Genomic DNA, 21,372 nt, shown 5'->3' with positions numbered 1-21,372 from the left:
AGGTTTTCTCTTTCCCAGAAGACAATGAAAGAATCCTTATATGATGCTATGTGGGATGATTATTCTTGATCTTCATACAAACAACTGGGCATAGTTTAAAATTGACATATTTTTTCCAGCTTACTTTTAGACATGCATGCCTAAGGAACAGCAGGACAGTAAGACCAAGATTGGGAAGCTTATAGGATTATTTTCAAACGTGTAACTTGAAAACCAGCATCTGCACTTTAGGCAACAGCCTTTTTTTTTCTCCCCATACATTCAGCACATTTTTTTTCCAGAGATCTTTAAAACAGGATGTAAATGTGCTAAATACAATAATTTGAACAAGAAGGAAAATACACACGTGGTCTTTGTCATTGAAAGTCACTTTACTGATGTTACAATATGTTAGTAACATTGAAAACCACAGGCATTTGTATTCAATACTCTCATAGAAGTAGATATGTGATGCTGTTATTAAAAGTGAGCAGGAATTTAGAACCCCAAAATGACAACGATCTTACTTTATAAAAAGCAACGTTTTGTTCAGCTACATGAAAGCCAGATTCATTCACTTCAACAGCCCAATGCCTGTAACGCTGATGACAGAAACATCACGCTCAAAGATGGAAGTTGTGAATTGCAGCGCTTCATTCTGGTGTTTATCAAAATCTTATGTTTCTATTACATCGGGTACAATTTTTAAAGGATTTTAACTAGCAAAGATGACAATATGATGTAAATTGGTTGTTTCTGCCAACCTCAGCCCAACCCCAACAGTGAAACAATTCTTGCCTCCCCAAATATTTTACCTGTCAGGGCTAGCAGGACTGGAAAAATAGGTAGCTTTCTCTTACAGTGATGTCCAGGATTAACATCAGCACAAAATGAAGCAACTGGAAGACAGCACCCCAAAAGCTTTGCAGAAGGAAGTGGTCATGTTGTAAGGAGTGTTTTCTCCAGCAGATTAAAAATTCTGTAATGCTTTGCTACTCTGAAAAAAAATATTTTGCGTTTATGCAACAATAAAAATAAGTACTGTATTCTATATAAAACACTACCTATTGGAATATATCTTTACCCTTAAGAAGGGAAAAATCAGGTTATATATTCATAGTTCAAATATGTTCTGGGCTGTATTTCCAAGCATAAAATAGGCAGATTCTTTACACAGGCAGTGAGCAAGAATCCTTGTACCAATCACCAAAATAAGCCAGAATTTACTGTTATACAGAGCCTTACAATATTGTATGATTAGCTGCTAGCACCACTATACTTACAAGGTCAGTCAGGCCTATATACAGAATTTCTAATTTGACTGTAAAAATAGACTCTCCATGCTGAAATTAGAATATATAAGGTCTTAAGGCCCCGAGACTTTTTTATAACCAAAACTTGTTTTTTTCTTAGTTACAGGAGTAGAGAAACAGAAAAAATAGCTTGTTGCTTTGACATTCTATGCTCCAGTAATGAAAAATAGCATGACACCTAGACTTCTTCCTTCAGAAGGCTGCTCTGCATTTCATTATCTTCCTGCTGCGCTACTTTGCCATTACAGCCATTGCAACCTGTGTAACCAACGTTTTCAAGGAGTTTACATGTGCTTTAGCTGAAGTACTTTTTAAAAAGAACTAAAAACAGCAGACTCAGCAAGGTGAGCCAACTTAAAAGTCAGGTACAACATTTCTCGTGTTCTGAACATTGCTTTGATTACTTGCCTGAGATAATACATTTATGTTGATGGTTGTAGTGTGTTTCTAACCAGTTGCAGCAAACTGCTCTGGGATGACACGGTATCACCTGCTGGCTGGAAGAGTTAAATGTTTCCAAACCTTAAGTCTTACCAGCGTCCATACATGAGGCACCAGAAATACTTTTTGTAAGTTACCTTGGAAAATGTTTGGGTCAAAGGAATGTTTTAGTGTCTCTGGGAGAATCCTATCTGTGTTGCAACTATATCTGCACAGTCAGCTTCACTGTTTTCCGTTTTTCCTGCTGTGTCATAGCAGAACAGCTATGTGCACACGGGAACTTCACCCCACCATGCAGACATGGGACAGCAAGCTGTACAAACGTGCAGTTTGCCCATATTTGTCTCCAGGAAATCTGACAGAAGACAAATCCCATACTGCTGCTAAATGTCGCGTGGTTTGGAAGCCATGCAAACAGTCTGATGGATGATGCATTTGGAGCAAAAAGAACCCCTAACTTTGGAGACCAGAATGCTTAAGTTCTTAAAAAATGAGGTAAATCAACCTTACATCGTGGTTAATAAAATTGGCCCAAACAACGATGATGATGCAGATATTCAGATAGCTTACAGGAAGAATTAGATAGCCTTGAGACTTGGAGCAAGAGAAATGGGAGACAGCACAACTTTTAGGTTACAGTGATCAAAGAGGCTTCTCCATCCAAAACACTAGAGGATGATATGAAAACCTGGATGAAAACCATCAAATGGTTCTACCACTGCAAATGAGACACGAGGCTCTTTCACCCATACTGTAACATGAGCAAAAGCACTGGAAAGACTTTTCCTAGGATGCTGGGTGGAAGGACAGCTAACTTGCAGCTTTTCTATCATAGCCAGCCAACACAAGAGGCTGCTAGTGGATTTGGGAGTGCTTTTCAGTAGGAGTGGAAAGGGAATGGAAGAAAAGAACGGAGGAGAACTTCTGTATGCTGAGTTTTACACTGGAATTTGGTAAGTTTGCTTACGACAGCTAGATATGGGATTTAATAACAGAGCAATTGCTAAGAGCCCATCTATTATCACTTAGGCTTATGGAGTCTCATAACTGTTTCACGTTATATCCTGTTGGCAAAATCTAACTTCATGTATTCTCTCATTCTAACAGATTTTTTAGCACATCGAGGATGTCCATGATACAATGACTGAAAAGTTGGTCTGAATTTGTAATATATGCATGCCTGTATTAATGTACAGACCTACTCTTAGCCCTGGTCTTGAAAACAATTGTTTCTATCGATGTTGACAAAACCACAAGGTCCATTTAAAACCAGCAAGTGATTTAGGTAAGAGGTCTTCAGTACACTACTAGCTTGACACAATTTCTTTATCTTTAATTCAGGCTATAGCCCAAAGGCCCATTTGTTCATTAGCATAATTAAAATTAACTAAGGAGTACATGAGCTTAGCTGGGTCAACATATCATTAATCAGGAAATAAACTCTTAAAACATTTGGAAGTCACTGTGTTCAAAGATGCATCTCACACTTCTTATCAGGTAACAACATTATATGTAAACTTTCAGTCCCAACCATTACTGGTGAACTGCCTGAGTGCATTCACCAAATGGCAATAGCATGGATTAATGAAGTATTGCCTCAACAGAATTAGCAGGTAGATTTTTAGTTGTTAAATTTAAATTGCGGCATCAGTGTGCAGCCTTGTTATTTGAATAGAGTCTGCATTTTTCAGTCTCCACCAGTTAGCGATATTAATTTTATTTTAAATTACACACAGTTCTTCTCCCACATGTCGAAATACAAGACTAGGATTAGTTTAACTCATCTTGCTGTTCATATGCTCACATGGATAGGTAATTATAATGTACCTGAGAAGAACTCAGAACCTCCCCACTTCAACATATCTGGATATTCAGCATAGCTGGCAAAAACAAGCCTGAGTCTGAAGGAGTCAAAATGACTGAGCTAACTTACTAACCATACAAGTACTCTATCTTAGACTACATGAGGGATTATGCAGCTATTTATATTGCTATGGACAGTGTAACCGATTACTGTAGGTAAAGATACTTGCAGTCATCTTCAAGGTTACTAATCTGACAGCTTTCCACACATTTTAAAAGTAGGAAAGCATAGAATGCAAGCAAACACCTTCCTCTTTGGCCTCCAATGGCATTGGAGGCTTTCAGAGCCATACGCGTTCAGGTTTTGTGCCTTGACAAAATCTCCAGGCTGCCAACTTACTGCATGATTTTCTGCAGAAGAATTCTGCAAAAAAAATGAACGTTTTGTGATGGTCTCATTCTAGACAATCAAAGTGAAAGTCAATGTTTATTAAACTCAGAAGTCGTAACTAGACTTCCAGTTACTACATATCTCCAAATGTGACACAACTGGATCTTGATATGCTACGAATGTATTATACCAAAACACGTAAGAAGCAGTAAGTACACAGTATGTTGAAAATACAGTCAGGAGAGCCATTTGTTTTCAAAACAAGTTGCTATGAACATTACACAAACAGCCAATATGTTACACCCAGTTCTGTTTGCCAAATCTTGCTGCTTCTTGATAAGGCAGAATGGAAAAGGAAGAGTAAAGGGTGGTGAGTATGAAATACGCACAGAAATCTAACAGTGTTATTCAAAATCACATGCTAGTTTGTAACCAAACAAAATGTCGTAAAAGGCACGTGATGAACAGTCCAGTTATTAGAGACAAAATACTGAGACAAAAGGGGAAAGCAGCTAAGAGGCAACAGAATAACAGAGATGATCAGGTTAGCATAATTTCCTAATTGAGGTGAACTCCTTGAGGGTTCTCCTCAGTTTCCAGTGGAATCGATAACAGACTTCTATCGATTTCAGGTGATTATGGCTCAGGCCCCAACTTCATGAGCTATGCATTATCAACTACTTTTCATCCAGTTACCTACACTCAAAGGAAGTCTTTGCAAAAAATATTCTTCTGTGCTGATAGCTATTCACTCTTCACAATAGTGCAGAATCTTTTCCTAAAGCAATTACTAGTGGCTGGCTCATTCAACACATTCTGTCTTGTACTTTGTACTCACTCATATTTGCCTTTTTATAAAATACTTACCAGAACCTGTTGACTGTGAAGGAAATCATTGGAACGAACTCCAAGGTCAACATTTTGTTACAATCCAACACACAGCCTAATCATAAAATATAGTGCTTCTAAAAATCTTATATATTTTATACTTGCTGACATCTTAAAACATTTCTTAATTTAATCTTACATATATCCAACTTTATTCACTTACTTAAAAGTTAAAAAAATATATTAAGAGGCTGAAAGTGTTGGCTTTGCTTCTTAAAGGAAATGCATGAAAGAGGTAGAAGACTCAGAAACACTGTGGATGCTCCCGTCAGGCTGATATCTAATTGATAATTCGGCTGTTGGCAAGGTATTCAATTGCACCATACAGAATCGGGTGTGTTGTTCTGTAATGGCACTGCTAGAAGCTAGGAATTTGTCATTTTTGGAGAGCTGGAGAATTACAGATTGATTTAACATGGTCCAGTTTTCTTACTGAGTGGAAATGTCCACCTTTGTAGTACAACAGACACCCTTTAGAAGTCTCAGTATTCGAAAGCTAACTATCCATTGATTTGGGAGATCAACATCTCCACAGTAAAAGTGTTGGGATTTTTTTCCATTTTTTCTGGCTAAACTCACTTGTACTCAGTTTACGGCCACCCAAACGTTTCAAGGGGACATCAGAGGCAGCAAGCAGAGCAGTTGAGCACATAGTAAAGGAAACTCCACAAACAAATGAAAAGACAACAATGACACTGGCCACTTGCCCAGCATTGGTATTATCTAGTGCAGTGAAATTGTTAGGTTTCTCCTAAGTTACAGTCTCATCCAAAAGAGCATCTGAAGTGCTCTATCAGAAATACACAGCAAGCCTTGCCAGAGGACTTCACATCACCACATCCTGAATTGAGCGTTAGAAGTTATTCCCAGATTTCCAGGAAGTTTGTACTGCATTTTACTTCGAGGCTCTGTCTCTGTTGTCTACAGGATCGTTCCTGATCGCCCCAGTGTCGGGTTGGGTCATCTCACTCAACAGCGCTTTTTGGCTGCTTCCCCTTATGATGATTTAAGACAAAGTGCCACCGTACTGGTTCCTGCATTCCACCATACAATTGAGATTGTCGGCTACTTAGAAGATAGTACAGATCTTGGTCAAAAACCAGTTTCTGTGACGTGGTTTTACAGTACTGTACTTTCTGTATTTCCAAAGTTGTCTGCTCATGTACTAGAAAATTTGAAGTGTGATGTTAGTCATGTTTCTTTAGGCATTTGGCAAAATACACTTATGTATAATAGCTATTTTTGACATTATCAAATGTTTACATATATACAATCTGTATACTGAGATTATAAACATGTAAGGTTAAAAAAAAAAAAAAAAAAGATATAATCCTTGTTTGTTTGATGTTTAGGTTCAAAGAGTTGCCTTTCAAAGCTTGAAATCCTGTAAAAAAAAATCCTATATTTCTTACTCCTGCATGCTGATTTCTACTACAGTATATTGTTTATCCCTTACATGTGGAAAGTAAAGAACACAAGGTTCATGCACACAGCGTACAAGTTTACATCGGCCAGCTTCTCCTGAGTGCGCATTCCCAAGGCCGGTCAGCATGACCTGGAGCTGCACTAAGCCAAGGGAAAACCCCAACCCTCTCCCAGGCAGGATGTGGGGTGAGCATGTCTGGTACCGTGCGGAACAGCCTCTTCACGTCCATCTAATGGTCCCCTGGTAGTTGGGATGGTTTGGGTTGTTCTTTACAGCAAGTCTGTAAAATTCTGCTTGATCAAAAAACAAAAACAGAAGGAAAAAAAAAGAAAAAAGAGACTGCTTTTTCCCTTCCAGATGAGAGGAGGTTCTCACTGTGATCACGGGCATCTGTGTTGATCTTTTGAATTGTCTGAAGAGCAGATGAATGTGCAACGACTCAGTGGTGCTGAGTTTGTATAGAATTTAAAGTAAAAAGTTCTTGCGTCATCCCAGGAAAACGGTGCAGCTAAATGGAAGTCTCCCATAGCTGGAGAGGCAAAAAAAGGCACACAAACACACACGTTATACGCAAAGACACACAGCCTGCTACCCAAGCAGTGTGATTGGCAAGGCAGCCCCAAAGACTGGAAGGCCCCCGCACTGCCTGCCTGGAGCTGCCCATTGGCCCAGGCAGACCCTCTGCTCATTCCATGTATTGGGTACGTTCACACACATGTCAAGCAGGAGCTCCCCACACATTGAGCATCACCGTGCTGCCCCAGGCCACTCCCTGCCCAGCACAGGGCATAGGCAGAGCCTGCAGCACCCATCTGCAGCATTCTACTCAGTTGTTTCTCAAATAAAAGGACAGAGAGCAGTGGTGGGAATCGCATCACAAGCTATCACACACCTGAAGTAAATTTTAGAGGAGTTGTGCTCGCTCAAATAGCCCCTGGAAATCTCATTCCAGAAGTTTCAGCCCACCTTGAGGAGCCATTCCAGGTCTACCAGGGCCTGATGCATGCCCCTTGCATCCTGCTCAGCTGCAGCTTATTCACCTTTCCATCATGCTGGAAGGAAGCCATCCCCCAGCCCAAATGAGCATCTCTGGCTGTTTCAGACCCCTGGAAGGCCAAGGAGAGGAGCCAGACTGCTCTTCTCAGCCCAGAGGCTGCCCCAGGCAAGCTTTCAGCTTGAAACAGAAGTACTGAAATCTGGGCTTGAGGTGTGAACGCCACCTAAATAAGTGTCTATAAACACAAGCTCCAGGACTGCTCTAATCTGTGCCAGAGGCTCAGCTTTCAGCAGCTGCTTGAGCTACAGATCTGAAGAAACACCAGCTCTGCTCTCACTGTTTCTCAAAGATCTGTCTCACTTTTGCAGAGCTACCAGTAAATTACACCAGCAACAAAAATGCAGTGAAGAGGGACACATACCCTGGCACTTTGCCTGTTTGCTTTCTTCTCCTCATCAGGAAGCGGAGGCATTGGGTAAGGGTATTTTCTGCTGGAAGCAATAGATCCAGTGGACGAAGATGGGGACTTTGCAGGAGACAGTGTCCTGAGATGTTGAAACACAAAATAAATGTCATGGCTTCAGGTCCCAGCACTGCAACAGCAACTGCCATTACTCTGAGGCTTGGTTCAGAGCCAAATGTTGTCTATTATTAGTTTGATATTGGGGGGACAAAGTTCTTTGATCAGTAGTCTAATGATTTCATGACTATAAACAAAGGTATTTATAGCTCTCAGGAACACTGGAGGAAAAAACAAGATATCCTACTTATTAGAATCGTATTGCATATAAAAAAATGACTTTAAACTGATTTACATGCTAATGTAATTAATCATTTTAAAATTAACAGAACTAGAAGACATAGTGTTATGAACCCTAAAGTGAAGCAGTCATAGTATAAATACAAACTGAACAATGTTTTCTGCAGTGGATGACTAAATGGCAATTATCAGATATTAAGCTTATCTTGTGCACCTCCTATATTGATACAAACATAGCAAATGAATCTATTATCTTACAACAATGCATTAATTTACACATACGCATGCACTTGGAGGCCAAACTGTTAGTTGTGAAGGAACAAAGGCATATACAAAGTGCTAATAACAAACTACTGGACATGCAAGCATCATACAGTGCATATTGTTCCAGCCAAAGAAAGAGTCTGATGAGAATATACAAAAATGGACTGATTAGTCAATGGCAATCAGCATTTCTGTACAAGGTGAGTAGGATAAGCAAGAGCAAGGAAATGTTTGAATCACATGAAAGGCATTCTTTTCAAGTCAATAAGGCAGCAGCACATTATTGACTGAAATTTTATACCCAAGAAAGAACTCTAATGCTTCTGATTTGAGAATCTGCACTTTTCCCACTTGAGAGGTTCCTATTAGGCTCAAAATCTGGGCAGAATAAAAGGTGAAAAAAACAACAACAACAACCAGAGCTCGAATAAAATGAGAGCCCCCCCCCCCCCCCCTTAGCTTTTTGCTCTGTTCTGCAGACTGAGGGCATTTTTCTAAAGAGGCCTCCCATGAGTGCAGGCACATCTCCCAGAGCCTCCCTGAGCACTGCTGCCTGCTATTTCCTGTGTGCCCCTGAAATGGAAGCACTCCCTCAGTCCCCTCAAACAGACTTCCAATCCCCACACACATAGCAGGGGCTGAGCACCTTTAGGCCCCGGTGGTGAGCATCACTACCAACACCATGGACAGCAAGGAGCCCCAGGGAGCAGCCCTGGCCGACAGCTGAAGGCCCTGCTTCTGGGATCTGTACGATCAGGTCCTTCTGACTAGAGAGGGCTATAGACAAGATCTTTTGTGTTTGGAACTGTCTCGTACCTTTAAATAATTCTTCCTTTGATTTAGACTACCACATCGTTTCCTTGTGTCTGCAACTCCCTACAACAGCACATTCTCTTGTCTATCATACAAATAACAATTGATGCCATGGGCAACGAGGTGTCAATGGAAGTTACATGGTGACAGCTCTCCAGTCTGGCTCATGATGCTCTAATGCCTCACGCCATAGCCTCTGAACAGCAGTTAGAAATTTGGAGTCAGTACAATTATTCAAATATTGAAAAGCATGTCCTTAACACATGCACTTTGATCACCCATTAAGATGAACTGGACATTTTCAGGAAAAAAAAATTCAATAAGTGCTGCTGTGTAAAACAGGAAATTCATCTGTCCAGCACCACAAATCTGGGCACCCAACTGCAAAGCAACAGAACAGATTATTTTCAAAGAAATCCAGGGAAAGGTTCTCAGTGGTAACCTGCCCAGTGCTCTGCTGCTCACTGACCTACAAGTTCTCCATCTGTGCCAAATCTGGACAGAAAAAGATCGCTAAAAATAATATTAATGGATATAAATTCAAAAAAAAATAAGGAGAGAAGGAAGGCACAAAGACAAGGCAAGTAGATTCTACAGATTATTAGTGATCTCTTCATTTGTGGATTTTGCCTAACAGCTTCAGCAGGATTTAAAATCTTGATGGGTAAAGTTCTAATGATGTACCTGGAGATTAGAAGCAAAGAACCAAGCATGTTAGCTCTCACTTGGTAATTCCTATGAGAAAGCTGTTTATCTGTGCAGACACCATGACTGTCTCTTGCATTGCCATAGGCTCTTCCTATGGGTAATTTTGGCATCACAAGAGTAGGCTGTGGCAACAAGGAAAGTCACAGCCAATTGACCCCTACATTAACACCAATAGGTGACCCTGGAAGGAGCAACTTCCTCCCAGGAATGGGGCATTTGGAATATCTTTCCCTGCAGAGCAGGTCTTCTGAGTGAGACCCCCAGCAGCCTGTAATTTAGACTGTAACTCCAAACCCGAGCAGCAAATTCTAGCCTTGATTTCTTAGAAAAGAGAAGGAAATTGGAATGAGAGTTTGTAGAAGAAATTGGAAATGAGTTTGTAGAAGCAGACAAATCACCTGTGATAGACCTATGATTAGCTAACCAGATACCAGCTGCCTGATTCTCACTGAACACAAGGTGTGCAGAGCTACTGGGAAAGAGTCCACAAGCAAGCACCTGCAGAGAGCCCAGCTGGATTCATACTGCTGGAGTCACTGTGTGAGCCAGAGGAGAGCCATCAAGATGTTAAGAAACCTGGAGCACCTCTCCTATGATGACAGGCTGAGGGAGCTGGGTTTGTTCAGACTGGAGAAGAGAAGGCTCTGCGAAGACCTCACTGCAGCCTTCCAGTACTTAAAGTGCTCCATCTCTGGAAGCATTCAAGGCCGGGTTGGATGGGGCCAGGGCAGCCTGAGCTGGTGGAGGGCAGCCCTGCCCACAGCAGGAGGTTGGGACTGGGTGGGCTCTAAGGTCCCTTCCAATCCAAGCCATTCTGCAATTCTACAGTTCACCCAATGTGTGCTACATACAGCTTTCCACTGCAGTCAGCAGAGGCCTCCCAGGTGACCACCTTAAACTGGCAGCTTTTAGAGCAATATGCCAGTGGTGAGAGAGAAGAATTCTCCTTCTTGACGCAGTAGTGGAATTTTATCCTATGCTGTAGGGAACTAATATTTTAAAGATTAGGAAGAAAAAGAACAAATTGCCCAAAATGAAAGTGCTTTTAAAAATTATCTGAAACCCCTTGCAAACACGATGCTGCCATTTTGGAAGGTTTGGAAGCTCCAATGTAGCTGCCTCCATTTCTTCCTCTCAGCCCCACTCCATGCTGCCCGCTCACCTACAGTCTGCACATGTAATCAATGTGCACGTCACTGCTTGCCTGCATGTGCAATGCGTGCATCCTCCTCGGAAACTTTTCAGGACAAACACATCAAGAATGCAGTTGCACACTTAAAGAAACAACTTTGCCCTCTCCACATAGGCTCTTGACACTTGTTTCTGCTATAGTTAGGTGTTGGGTTTTGTCATCTTTTGTCTCATCTATGGAGACTGTGAGTACACATCAGTAGTCATCAAATGCGTGCCCACAGATCTGAGGATGTGTGATCCTGTGTGACAAATGCAGTTCGGGTTCCTTGATCACCCTTCAGGTTCTGCCCTGCCATTGTGTATGTGCTGTGTATCCCAGATTTATATATACTTTAAATGAGAAAGAGCCAGAAATGACCTTTCTCATTTATGGGGTGGAAGAAACAGCATTCAGGGACACTTGAGGGTAATGCCAGGGTTAAAGGAAGGTAAAACTTGATGGTTTTGGTCAAGGGAGGGGTCCATTCAGCTTTCACTGGGTTTTCAGTTCTCTTGCTATCACATCCATTAGCTTTCATGCCAAACACTGCTTCCAGCTGACCCTATACAAGAAACTATGAAAGCAGCCCAACCTCCAACAGAGTTCTGCAGGTTTCACCACCATCCCTGAATGAAGCCATGCACCTAACACGTTGTAAGGACTACATTTCTGACCAGGAAGCAAGATGCCACTACAGTGTGTCAGTCTTCCTGTTGTACAGGCTGAAACTAACCGTGTGGGGAGACTGCTGGGGTCCAGAAGACGCTATGGAGCTGCAGGATGCCTGCACATGCTCCTTGGCAGACAGACATCTGCCTGCTCTGCCTTCACTTATCCTAAATGGGGGAAATCCTGGCGCTGTACGCTGTCCCCTGGTCATACAACTAGATGTCTTGTAACCTACAAGTGTCATTTCAGCCAAACTCAAAGCAGTGGCCCTGACAGATCTGAACTGTTGATGAGCTGTGTTTCATAGTCTAAAATAACTTAATGAAATTCACTTAAAAGTCAGCTCAGTGAAAACACTTCAAACTTGAATACATCAGCCTGACCTGACATCTGCTTACACAGGGCAGCTCTGTGTAGAACGTTAGCAACATAAATTAGCCTATGTTAAGAAGTTGCAGTCTCCTAAAACCACTGATGTGGTGAAGCATTTCAGTATTTTAATGCAGTTCCTTCTGGGAAACAGCCACACGTCAGGCTTCTTCAATGAAAGAAGCACACTAAGGGGTAAGGAGAGGCTCAGCCCTGGGCTGGCTGCAGGAGAGATGGAGGCTTTGCCTAGAGCCCTCATCCCAAGCATTGCTCAGCTGTGCTCTCAAAGTTAGCATTCATATTCTTTAATGGACTCTTCTGCCTAATTACTGAAATGAAATCCTAAGAGAAAGGGTCTCTGACCAACAGCAGAGCAGCAAGGCTCTGCTCCAGCTGCACATCCCATTGCCAACATCTTTTTGATCTGAGATGACCATTTCTCTTATAGATAATCCATCTAAATAAATGTTTTCATTGCAACTTTTTATTTTTAAATATTCCTGAAGATATTAACTTACCCATAAATATTTGCAAGAATTCAAAAGTAGGCAGTGCCTGCAAAGAGATGAGAGAACACCTTCTCATCTCTGTGGTCTATAATTGTATATATGAGCACTGCATTTGGGGATTCTGATAGTTCATTTTCTGACACTGTTGTAGTTCCTGTGTCTTTTAAGATGCCCCAGACTGCCAGCAACCGTGCCCCTTGCAACAACGCTGAAAGTGGGAAGCAGTTTCCCACCCAGGATTATTGCTGGGGTTACACAGCTATGGTCTGGCACGTAAAATTAACATCTAGCTGAGACTCAGTGCAGGAAAATGAGATTTGTCGAGCTCTTCCTTTCCTACAGAAGAAACTCTCACAGCTGGGAGCTTTCTAGCAACAGATCTACCATTATTATCATTAATAAAAAGTAATTATATGAAGATTCCTATTAGACCAAAAAAATTTAATAACTCTTTAAATTTAATAACTAGGACACCAGTTATCAGGGAAGCAATTTTAGATTTATACAGATTTTTTTTTTTTTTTTTTTTAAGCTGATTGAGAAAGTTTTTTTGATACCTTCTGTCTCTATTTTCTGAAAATTTGCAGATTTCCTTGGAATTGTAGGAACTGCTTTTGGTTTTTCCTAAGTCTACTTCAGGTTCACCTACAACAGCACCAGTCATTAAGATATTCACAAAATTACAGGGAAACAAGCAAAAGAGCAGTATTCCTTTCAGAGCTCCTTAAAGGAAAAGATGAATCAAAGATTCAGAACAAAAAATACCTCCAGGCTGATGATCTGATGTGAGAGCCTTAGGCTGTGATTCCTAAAATGAAGATCACCTGGACAGCTTGACTTCAGCCTGACATTCTGGTTTTCTAAACAAAATTTAGTTGTGGTTTTTTTGTTTGTTTTTTTTTTTGTGTGAATTATTTCAAAGATCAAAACCCAACTGTGTGACGTTCTGACATGCAGCTCTAAGGAACAGTAAATTCCTACCAACAACAGTTTAACCAAGATCACACCTGAGCTCTGGGAGCACCATGCGGTGTAATCTCTCAAAAGCCCATGGCAACTCATCCCAGGAGATTTGACCCTTTGCCTTCCATAATATCCCTGCAGAACAGCTCTCTACGGTTACCCTCAGTTAATTAGGACACACAGGTTTCTAAATTTATTCTAGCTTCCCTCCCATTTCTAAAGTTACTGCTGCAGGCAGTCATCAGTAAGTTTCTGTGGAGCAAAATTGTTAATTTAAGTTTCATCTCTGCTGATACAGAGCCCTAAAAACTCACATGGGTCAGCTTAATCCTCATCTACACACACTAAAATGTTTGGTTTATCTCAAATGCAATTAGAAATGTGAATCATTCACTGCAACAGGGAAAACCCTCAGGGCCAGGGTATGCTCCCATCAGTTTAACCTGGTTACTAAATCAAATACCAATTTTAAAAAATGAAAACCGAATTAGGAGTATGCACCCAGGAATTTGAACCTGTTTAGCTAAATCAATTAAAGTGACATATTTTAAACTTCCAGTCTTTATAGTCTTGCACTGTCTTTGTCTATTGCAGCCAGAGGGCTTCCAGCTATGAACACCCCAGGAGGCAGCAGGGAGGTGAGGTCATGGCGGGAGGCTGACTGCCTTGCCTCAACAGCACAGATCCAAAGGGCGTTCGCAGGAAAAGATCTTCTTGCTCATAAACACTTCATTCCTAGCATGAGTTTGCCTAGTTTCACCTTCCAGTGAATGCTGATCATTATCAGTACTGATCTAAATGCCCATCAAGGTTTTGCTCCATGTGCAGATATGTGGGTTTTATGATCAACTAAGCATTTAACTGCTCCATAAAACCAAACAGCTTGAGGTCCTGAAGGCTCTTCTAAGGTTTATCTGGGTTATGTGCCTAAATTTCCTTCATTCTTGAACGAGCTTCATGAACTGCAGGCACTGGAACTGGACCTCATTGCTAACACCACCACTGGGCTCACAATCACCTGCTCAAGTGTCCAGGCACCAACACCCTGACCTGGTTGATGCTGATGAGCACAGCCACAAAATCCTCCCTGAAAACTGGAACTCGTGCATCAGGGATTGATACTCAGGGCTGGCAGGCTTAAATTCACCTCATCTGACCTGATGGCTTTTTGGAACACTTCTCTGCTACTTCCTCTGCAATTTAACAACTCTTGAAAGCAAATGTAAATGATACATAAAAATGACTATTTAAAGCTCTGACAGACTTCAAGGGATTTTCAGTTCTAAAAGTGACTAAAATCCCAAGTTGCTATTTAATACCTTCCAGTGTAACTATGAGAATAAAAGTGCTTCATTAACATCTTGCACTACAATCCCATCACATTTTTCCCCCAAACAAACACCAGACATAGTGAATGTTGCTGCCCTTTTGCACTATTAGTAGGCCCCACTCCTGTGTCACAATTACCACTAAATTTCTATTTATTCATTCTTACTATCCACCGTTTCAGCTAAAAATTGCATATTTTATTCTTTGCATCTCTACAACTCGTTTGAGCCTCCTGTTTGATAGCTTACAGTGTTTTACATCCTTTGTCACAATTGTCTTCCTTTCTCTATGCTAGCTGTTTCTTTTTCAGCTGATGGAGACTGCTCGCTCAGTGGCAGGATTACATCTCTGGGAACACAGACTTGTGATTATGTACAGCATGAAGGCCAGCCTCATGCAGAATTCTCTTTAACTTGGAAGGTATTGAATACACGTTTTCCTTTCAAAAACAGGGGATTTGGGGAATAGAACCCTACACTCACTTGTAACAGATTCATTAGTTGTTTGATAAGCAGAGCACAGAGTATATTCTCATACATTCATTTATCCAATCACAACGCTAATTATTTCGTTGTATGGTGAGGGTAAAATACCACTACTTTTTTTTTTTGTTTGTTTAAATTTTAGTATGCACTATATAAGACAGTGGGTAGAGTGAAGGTGTTACGTTTGCTTCAGTAAATTAAATTCTATTTAAGTTAATACCACCTTATTAGTGATAAATACATCTCATGCCCATAAACACTACTTGGCATAAAATGATGAGAAAGCTACTACAAGCTACAGATGATGGTGGGAATGCATGCACTACACACACCCTTTTCAATGGCTTCATTAAAACATTCAGTAAAAGAATTGTAAATTGCACATGAAGCCAAAAACAGACATCAAAATGCAGCAAAAGAAGAGGGGCCCTTTGCACCTACAGTAACTTGTATTGATTTATACAAGGTAGGAGTCTCAAGATATTTGTATATGCTGGAACAGCTCTTAAAAAAGATATAGAATTAATTTACAAAATACCTAAAGTATGGTCCTTCAGTGTTTTTATTCACATCTTCTACCCACTTAGCTACATTATATTCTCTTTTGAACCATGGGTTTAAATACCTGCAGAAAGCAATGGAAGGAACAGAGAAAGCAGAAGAACAAGAATAGAAAATCTGAGAACACACAGCACAAGCTTAGCAAGGATGTCTTCATCCCCAAAATGCAAGTGAATATGGCAAATCAATCAGTATGGATGTAGGGTGAGGACTAGGTAATGTGTACAACTGCATGAGAATCCCTGACAAGACTGGCATGTTTGGTTTATCTGGAAATTCTATGAAAGGATACATCACTCATTTTCTCTCCTAAGGGCAAAATTCACTCCTAGACAGAGGGCCAGCATTAAGCTCCTGTTTTCAACTCCTCTCATGATCTCAAAGTAAGGCTGAAGGGGCATTTGGGCTCCAGTCCTACATTTTTGCCCAGTTGCAGACACAGGTTTGTACCCATCTAGAGCAAATTGCAAGACAATGGCAAAATGAGTATGGAAACTTGGCTTGGCCCTTCTACAGGAATGAATTTCAGCCTCAATACGTTGAAAGGCTAGACTTGCTTGCCAATGTGGTGGCAGTTTTTGCATTTATGCGCAAATAAACATTTGATTTTATTATTGTTTCCTGTGATAGGACCACAAGAAGCTTTCAAGGAGGTGGGCTGCAGGGCTATCTCCCATTTTACAGAAGTAACCTGGACACCAAAACCACCCGTTTTAGTAAAACATGCCTGAGCTACATACTCATATTAGCTACATGAAAACTAGAAATAAAGATGGTGTTTAATTATTTGACAATAATGTTACTAGCAAAGAAGATAACTTTTTTTGACTGGTTTTTCTTAACTCCCAGTACCATGTTGAGGGAATTTCTCCCTTTTCATAACATTAAGAAAAGAAGGGCAGCATAGAAGCAGCAAACTGTCTGGTCCAATTTAAATCTGGTTTTGCTGTATAAGAATGGCAACAGTTTCACAATTATCTGTAACGACCACCTTCATTTAATGGAGATTAGCACACTCTGAAACAGGAAATAACTTGTAACCAAGGGAAAGGGGAAAAAAAAAAATCTTTTTAAGTTAGTTTTGGTACCTGGGGTCAGTTCTCACCATCCTTACGAAAGGGATTCCATTGACCTCGCTCATGGGAACAGGCCTGAGAAGGGACTGCTCAGGTGGGGTTTGGTGGAGCCAGACCATGCCCTTTAAACCTGCCCATATTTCAGACCACATCAGAGACAAAAGCAGCGGCACTTTCTGACTGCTTAGGCCTCCTTTTTGGCTCTGGAACTTCTCCCCACCCCGCACAAGCGCAGCCACAGCTTTCCAAACGTTCTCGCCCTCAGCCACAAGTGCTCGCTTCTAAGTAGCTTCCTCAGCTCGCTTACTGATAAGGAATCAGGAGTGCTTCATGCTTTCCAGCTCTGCCTCTTAGGGAAAGAAAATGTCAAAAAAGGTAGAGCAGCACGAGAACTGCAAGTGGAGCCACAGGCTGATACCAGCGTCATCAGGAACTAATAGGTTTGGGTTTTAGCATTAACTATGTGTGACTACATATGTTCTTGGAAAACAGACATCACTGCAGTACTTTTGACTTGATTTTTTCATTTGAAAGGTTCTTCTGGTAACCATGAAACACTCCCAGTCTGGCTCCCTGCATTAGAAAACCAAGTGTAGAGTGGTATCAAAGCATGCAGCGGTTGCACCGCCATGTGGCGGGGTTCCCTGTTCCAGCTGTACCACTGGCCATTGCTCACCACCCCATTCTGCCTGTTACAGAAGTGTTGAACCAGGTAACTCACAGATCACTATGTGATCCCACTAGTAAGCTCTCAGGCTGATCTTCAAGGCCACATCATTAGTGAGGGCCAGAATCTGCATTTCCTTCAAATGAGAAGTTTCCCTTGAAAACCAAGGTGTTCTTACACATAAGCCTACAGCTCAACCAACAGCTCCATTTGGCTTGCAGCACAACATGCAACAGTGCAAAGACCTGGGCTGGGGACACTGGTACCCTCGGGCTGGGAGGAGGAAGGCCAGCTAGCACGGCGGCAGCAGGAGCACCTCAAAGCCATCACCGCGTCTTGCCGCAGTGGCACTGGGGGATACTGAGGGAAAGGGACTGTAGGGGGTAGAATGCAGCCCAGAGCGCAGGGGCAGGTGAGACTGACCTGTGATTCTGGCTCCCTGTTTGGGGGGGGTCAGAGCCCTCTGGGCTTATGCCTTGGGACGGGGTTGGGTGGGCGAAAGAAAGCCCAGGCTCAGATGCATGGGTTACCCTGCTGCAAAAACACAATATATAATAGAGAGTCTAAGCCAAAAACGTTTGCATCAGTTACAACAATGAGGAAGATAAACGCTTATAGGAAAAGCAGTGTGAACTAACAGAGAGCAGAATTGCTATTTGGCAAAGCACACATTTCCTGGGACCTGTTTTAACACATGCTCCCAGTTAAAATTCAGCTTATTCAAAAAACTTTCATCGTCTTTCTTGGATACCTCTAATCAGTTTTATCAGGCCATTTATGAAAAAGCTGCACAAACATTTAGCCTTTTGGCATTGCTTCTGTGTGAACTGAACCACTTGCCTTTAATGAAGAATTTTGCTTCAAAACACCTAGAAACAATCTAATCCATCCCAAAAGAGCTTTAGCAGTCTCTGCAGAGCCATACTCCCAGCAATGCCCTGTGCCATGGATCTGCTGTGCACAAGGAGATGCACAGAGGTGTCACCAGGACACATTTCAGGAACAGTCGCATGCAGCCCCTCTGTCAGTGCTGTTCATGAGGGCTGCACAGCCCAGACCTTGCTCAGTGCTTAAAAGAATGTCATTTAAATGACCAGTGGCACATTTCTCTGTTATCTGATGCTGTATACAAAAAACGCTGTGCACAGTATGTGCAATTGCTACAGACCAATGAATACGTCGGATACTTTTGTAAGCAAGTGTATCAGTCTGCATCTGAACATTAAAAAAAAAAAAGAATTCTGCACAAGGTATGGCACAAATGAATGCATTCTTCTAGTGGGAGATCCATTTGTCTCTGATACTAACAAGAGACAAACAGCATTCCTCCCTGTTTTCTGTCTCAGTAAGTATTCTTTGGACCTGCAGGGCTTTAGGTGGGCTTTCTGTTTCAAAACAGATTTTAAGATTACTCTGTTTCCCAGAGAAGATAAGAAGGTAAATTTGGGAAAAACCACCACGTATTCTGAGGCATCTTCAACGCAGCTGACATATTTATTTTTTATGGATATGTTGGCCACAGTTAGACTTTCCTCTGTCAATTTTCCCTTCTCTCAGAGCACATCATCTCACTGACCAGACTGCTGTGTGCCTTGGGCAGTTCTCTCTGTTCCCCACTGAATCTCACAGCACATCGTTGGTGCAGTGAGAACTCTGTAAGTGATAGGTTTGCCAAGGAGACTCAGACAGTCTCATGCAATCCAGGACAGGCCCCATCATAAAGAGCCTCTTGTCTCTGCAGGACAGAACGTGCAGTGCTACATCTCTAGCTGGGGTAGCACCAGGGGCTGCTGCTGGGATGAGAGGCACAGAGAGAAGCAAGAACAGCTGAGAATTAGGTGGGAATTTAGGAGCACTTTCAAAAAAAGAAACAAAAAACAATGGTGTTGGGTAAAAGATTTCTAACTCACACACTGTCTACCCAATTATTTTGCACTCTAAAGATCTTGGAGCAAATGCATAGCAGCTGAGCAGCACAGAGGAAAAAATATGCCCATTAGAGGTCTTTTTTTTGGCTTTCACTGAAAACTATGTTCTTCCCACACAATTTTGTTGGGATAAAAAGAGCTGCTCTGGTCTTATTTTTTATGGATCAAATCCAGCTCCAGTTTGCAACTCTGCTGAGCAATAGAATAATGACATAATTAATTTAACCGTGTTGTTTTTATAAATCTTGCTTGAGAATTCAATTAGAAAATGAAGAAAAGCACAGGACAAGCTTCTAAAGAAGAACTTCCAATCTTGTTTTGGTCAGATTAATTTCACTTTTATCAAACTGGCTCGTATAAGGAGAAAAGAAAACGAGGAAAATAATATGCCTTTAAAGGCTTATCAGCACTAAAACCAAGAGCACAGGGGCACTTGATAAACTTCTCTAAAGGGCAGGGGGCTAATATTTCTGGTTCCACGTGACCATTTTGGCCACGTAATGCAATAATTGCTTTGTGCACCAAATTATTATTTCTGTAGTTTGGAAGACAGAATCTTCCGTGTGAACGTTTCTAAGCCTACTTGATTCAAGAAAGTTCATTGCAGGTGGAAGAAAAATTTCAGAACAAACTTAACTCCTCAGATCGCAGAAAACAGGGCTCAGAGAGGTGACAGCAGTACTAGTTCCAGCAGGGTTGGCATCAAGCCTGCTTGCCGGTACAGGTGCAAAGTTAGTACTAATGGTACGAGAAAGGGCACTGTCATTGCTGTCATGGTCACAGAGGGGTCATTTCTGTGGAGTGTAAGTGCTGAAAAGCCGGCCAGTGCTTGACACGCCTAGAGATGATGCTTCCAGCCATTCCCCATTCAGTCATGAAAGAAGCCTGAACCAGTGGGATTAAGTAAAAGGCTCTTTCCCCGTGGGAAGCAGTGAATTCATGGGCTCTTCAGTAAATGTAACTACCACATCAATATAGAACACCATATAAGTCATGCTGCAGGGGTCTGTGGATCAGCCACATGGTAAGGACTGCCATAGCTTACCCAAGACTGGCTCTTTCAGTTTTTGCTAGCTTACAACAATGAACTATGAGATACTCTTAGAGAAGATACCTCCCCTAAAGACTCCAGGCAGGTTCACAGAGATAGAATCGCTAACTCTGCAATGGTCCAACCCAAGGTGAAGACAAGGGTAGGAAATGAGTTATCAGAAATTCAATACTGAACCAGGATACACTCAGCAATGGCAGTTTACTGTAGATAACGGGCTGTAGTGATAGTGCAGGCTGCCACCATCATTGGGAACTGCTATGGGAATGACTGTGAGAATGCCTACACAAAAAGAAAATTGATAGATAACTTGTTAAAGAATACATAAAAAGAGGTTGAAAGCCAAACCATTACCAGATCAGCCATTATCAGTCAGCAATCAGAATGGGCCACAGGGCAAAAATGCTTCTGTCTACTTTTCATTACTCTTTGTCTTGGTCTACAAAACAGAAGTATGAAAACTGTACTTTTAGGCTTTGCTGTTGTAAATTCAGACTTACTCAGTTGAATTAGACCGTGGCCTAAATCTTTTGCCTCTGACTTTCTTTCTGTTTCCTCCTATATTACCTGAAAGAAATCAAAGGATAAATACAGGTGGTAAAATATCTTGAAACCAACCTATATTTCATTCCAAACTGTATATTCTCTTTGCATCCCCAACAAGTCCCTAGCTATGACCATTTAAAAGCCATAAGTCAGTCTCTTTTGAATTACGTCAGACTGGGAAAACTTGATATTTAGGTGATCTTCCACTACTTACTGTTGCAACTGTACAGAGCTGAAAACTATTTAGTTTCAGCATTCACTT

The 21,372-nt window shown here is 41.5% G+C and overlaps 1 protein-coding gene across 10 annotated transcripts in view; it reads right to left on the bottom strand.

Annotated features, from left to right (window-relative positions):
* Positions 1-350: 350 nt before the first annotated feature.
* Positions 351-21,372, bottom strand: part of ADAM22 (ADAM metallopeptidase domain 22) — a 128,933-nt gene continuing 107,911 nt past the window's right edge. For 3 of the 10 annotated variants that reach the window (XM_052693613.1, XM_052693615.1, XM_052693619.1), the window contains 4 exons: positions 21,065-21,131; positions 15,820-15,906; positions 7,660-7,783; positions 351-6,770 (listed from right to left, as the gene is read on the bottom strand). In XM_052693613.1, the coding sequence (XP_052549573.1) occupies positions 6,750-6,770; positions 7,660-7,783; positions 15,820-15,906; positions 21,065-21,131 (299 nt within the window). In that variant the 3' untranslated portion in view covers positions 351-6,749. The remainder of the gene's footprint in view (positions 6,771-7,659; positions 7,784-15,819; positions 15,907-21,064; positions 21,132-21,372) is intronic. The other 7 variants (XM_052693614.1, XM_052693617.1, XM_052693620.1 and 4 more) reach the window with 5 other exon arrangements.

Source organism: Tympanuchus pallidicinctus, unplaced genomic scaffold, assembly GCF_026119805.1.
Source record: "Tympanuchus pallidicinctus isolate F22 unplaced genomic scaffold, pur_lepc_1.0 scaffold3, whole genome shotgun sequence".
NCBI classification, from domain to species: domain Eukaryota; kingdom Metazoa; phylum Chordata; class Aves; order Galliformes; family Phasianidae; genus Tympanuchus; species Tympanuchus pallidicinctus.
This window is presented reverse-complemented; position numbering and strand designations above follow the sequence as displayed.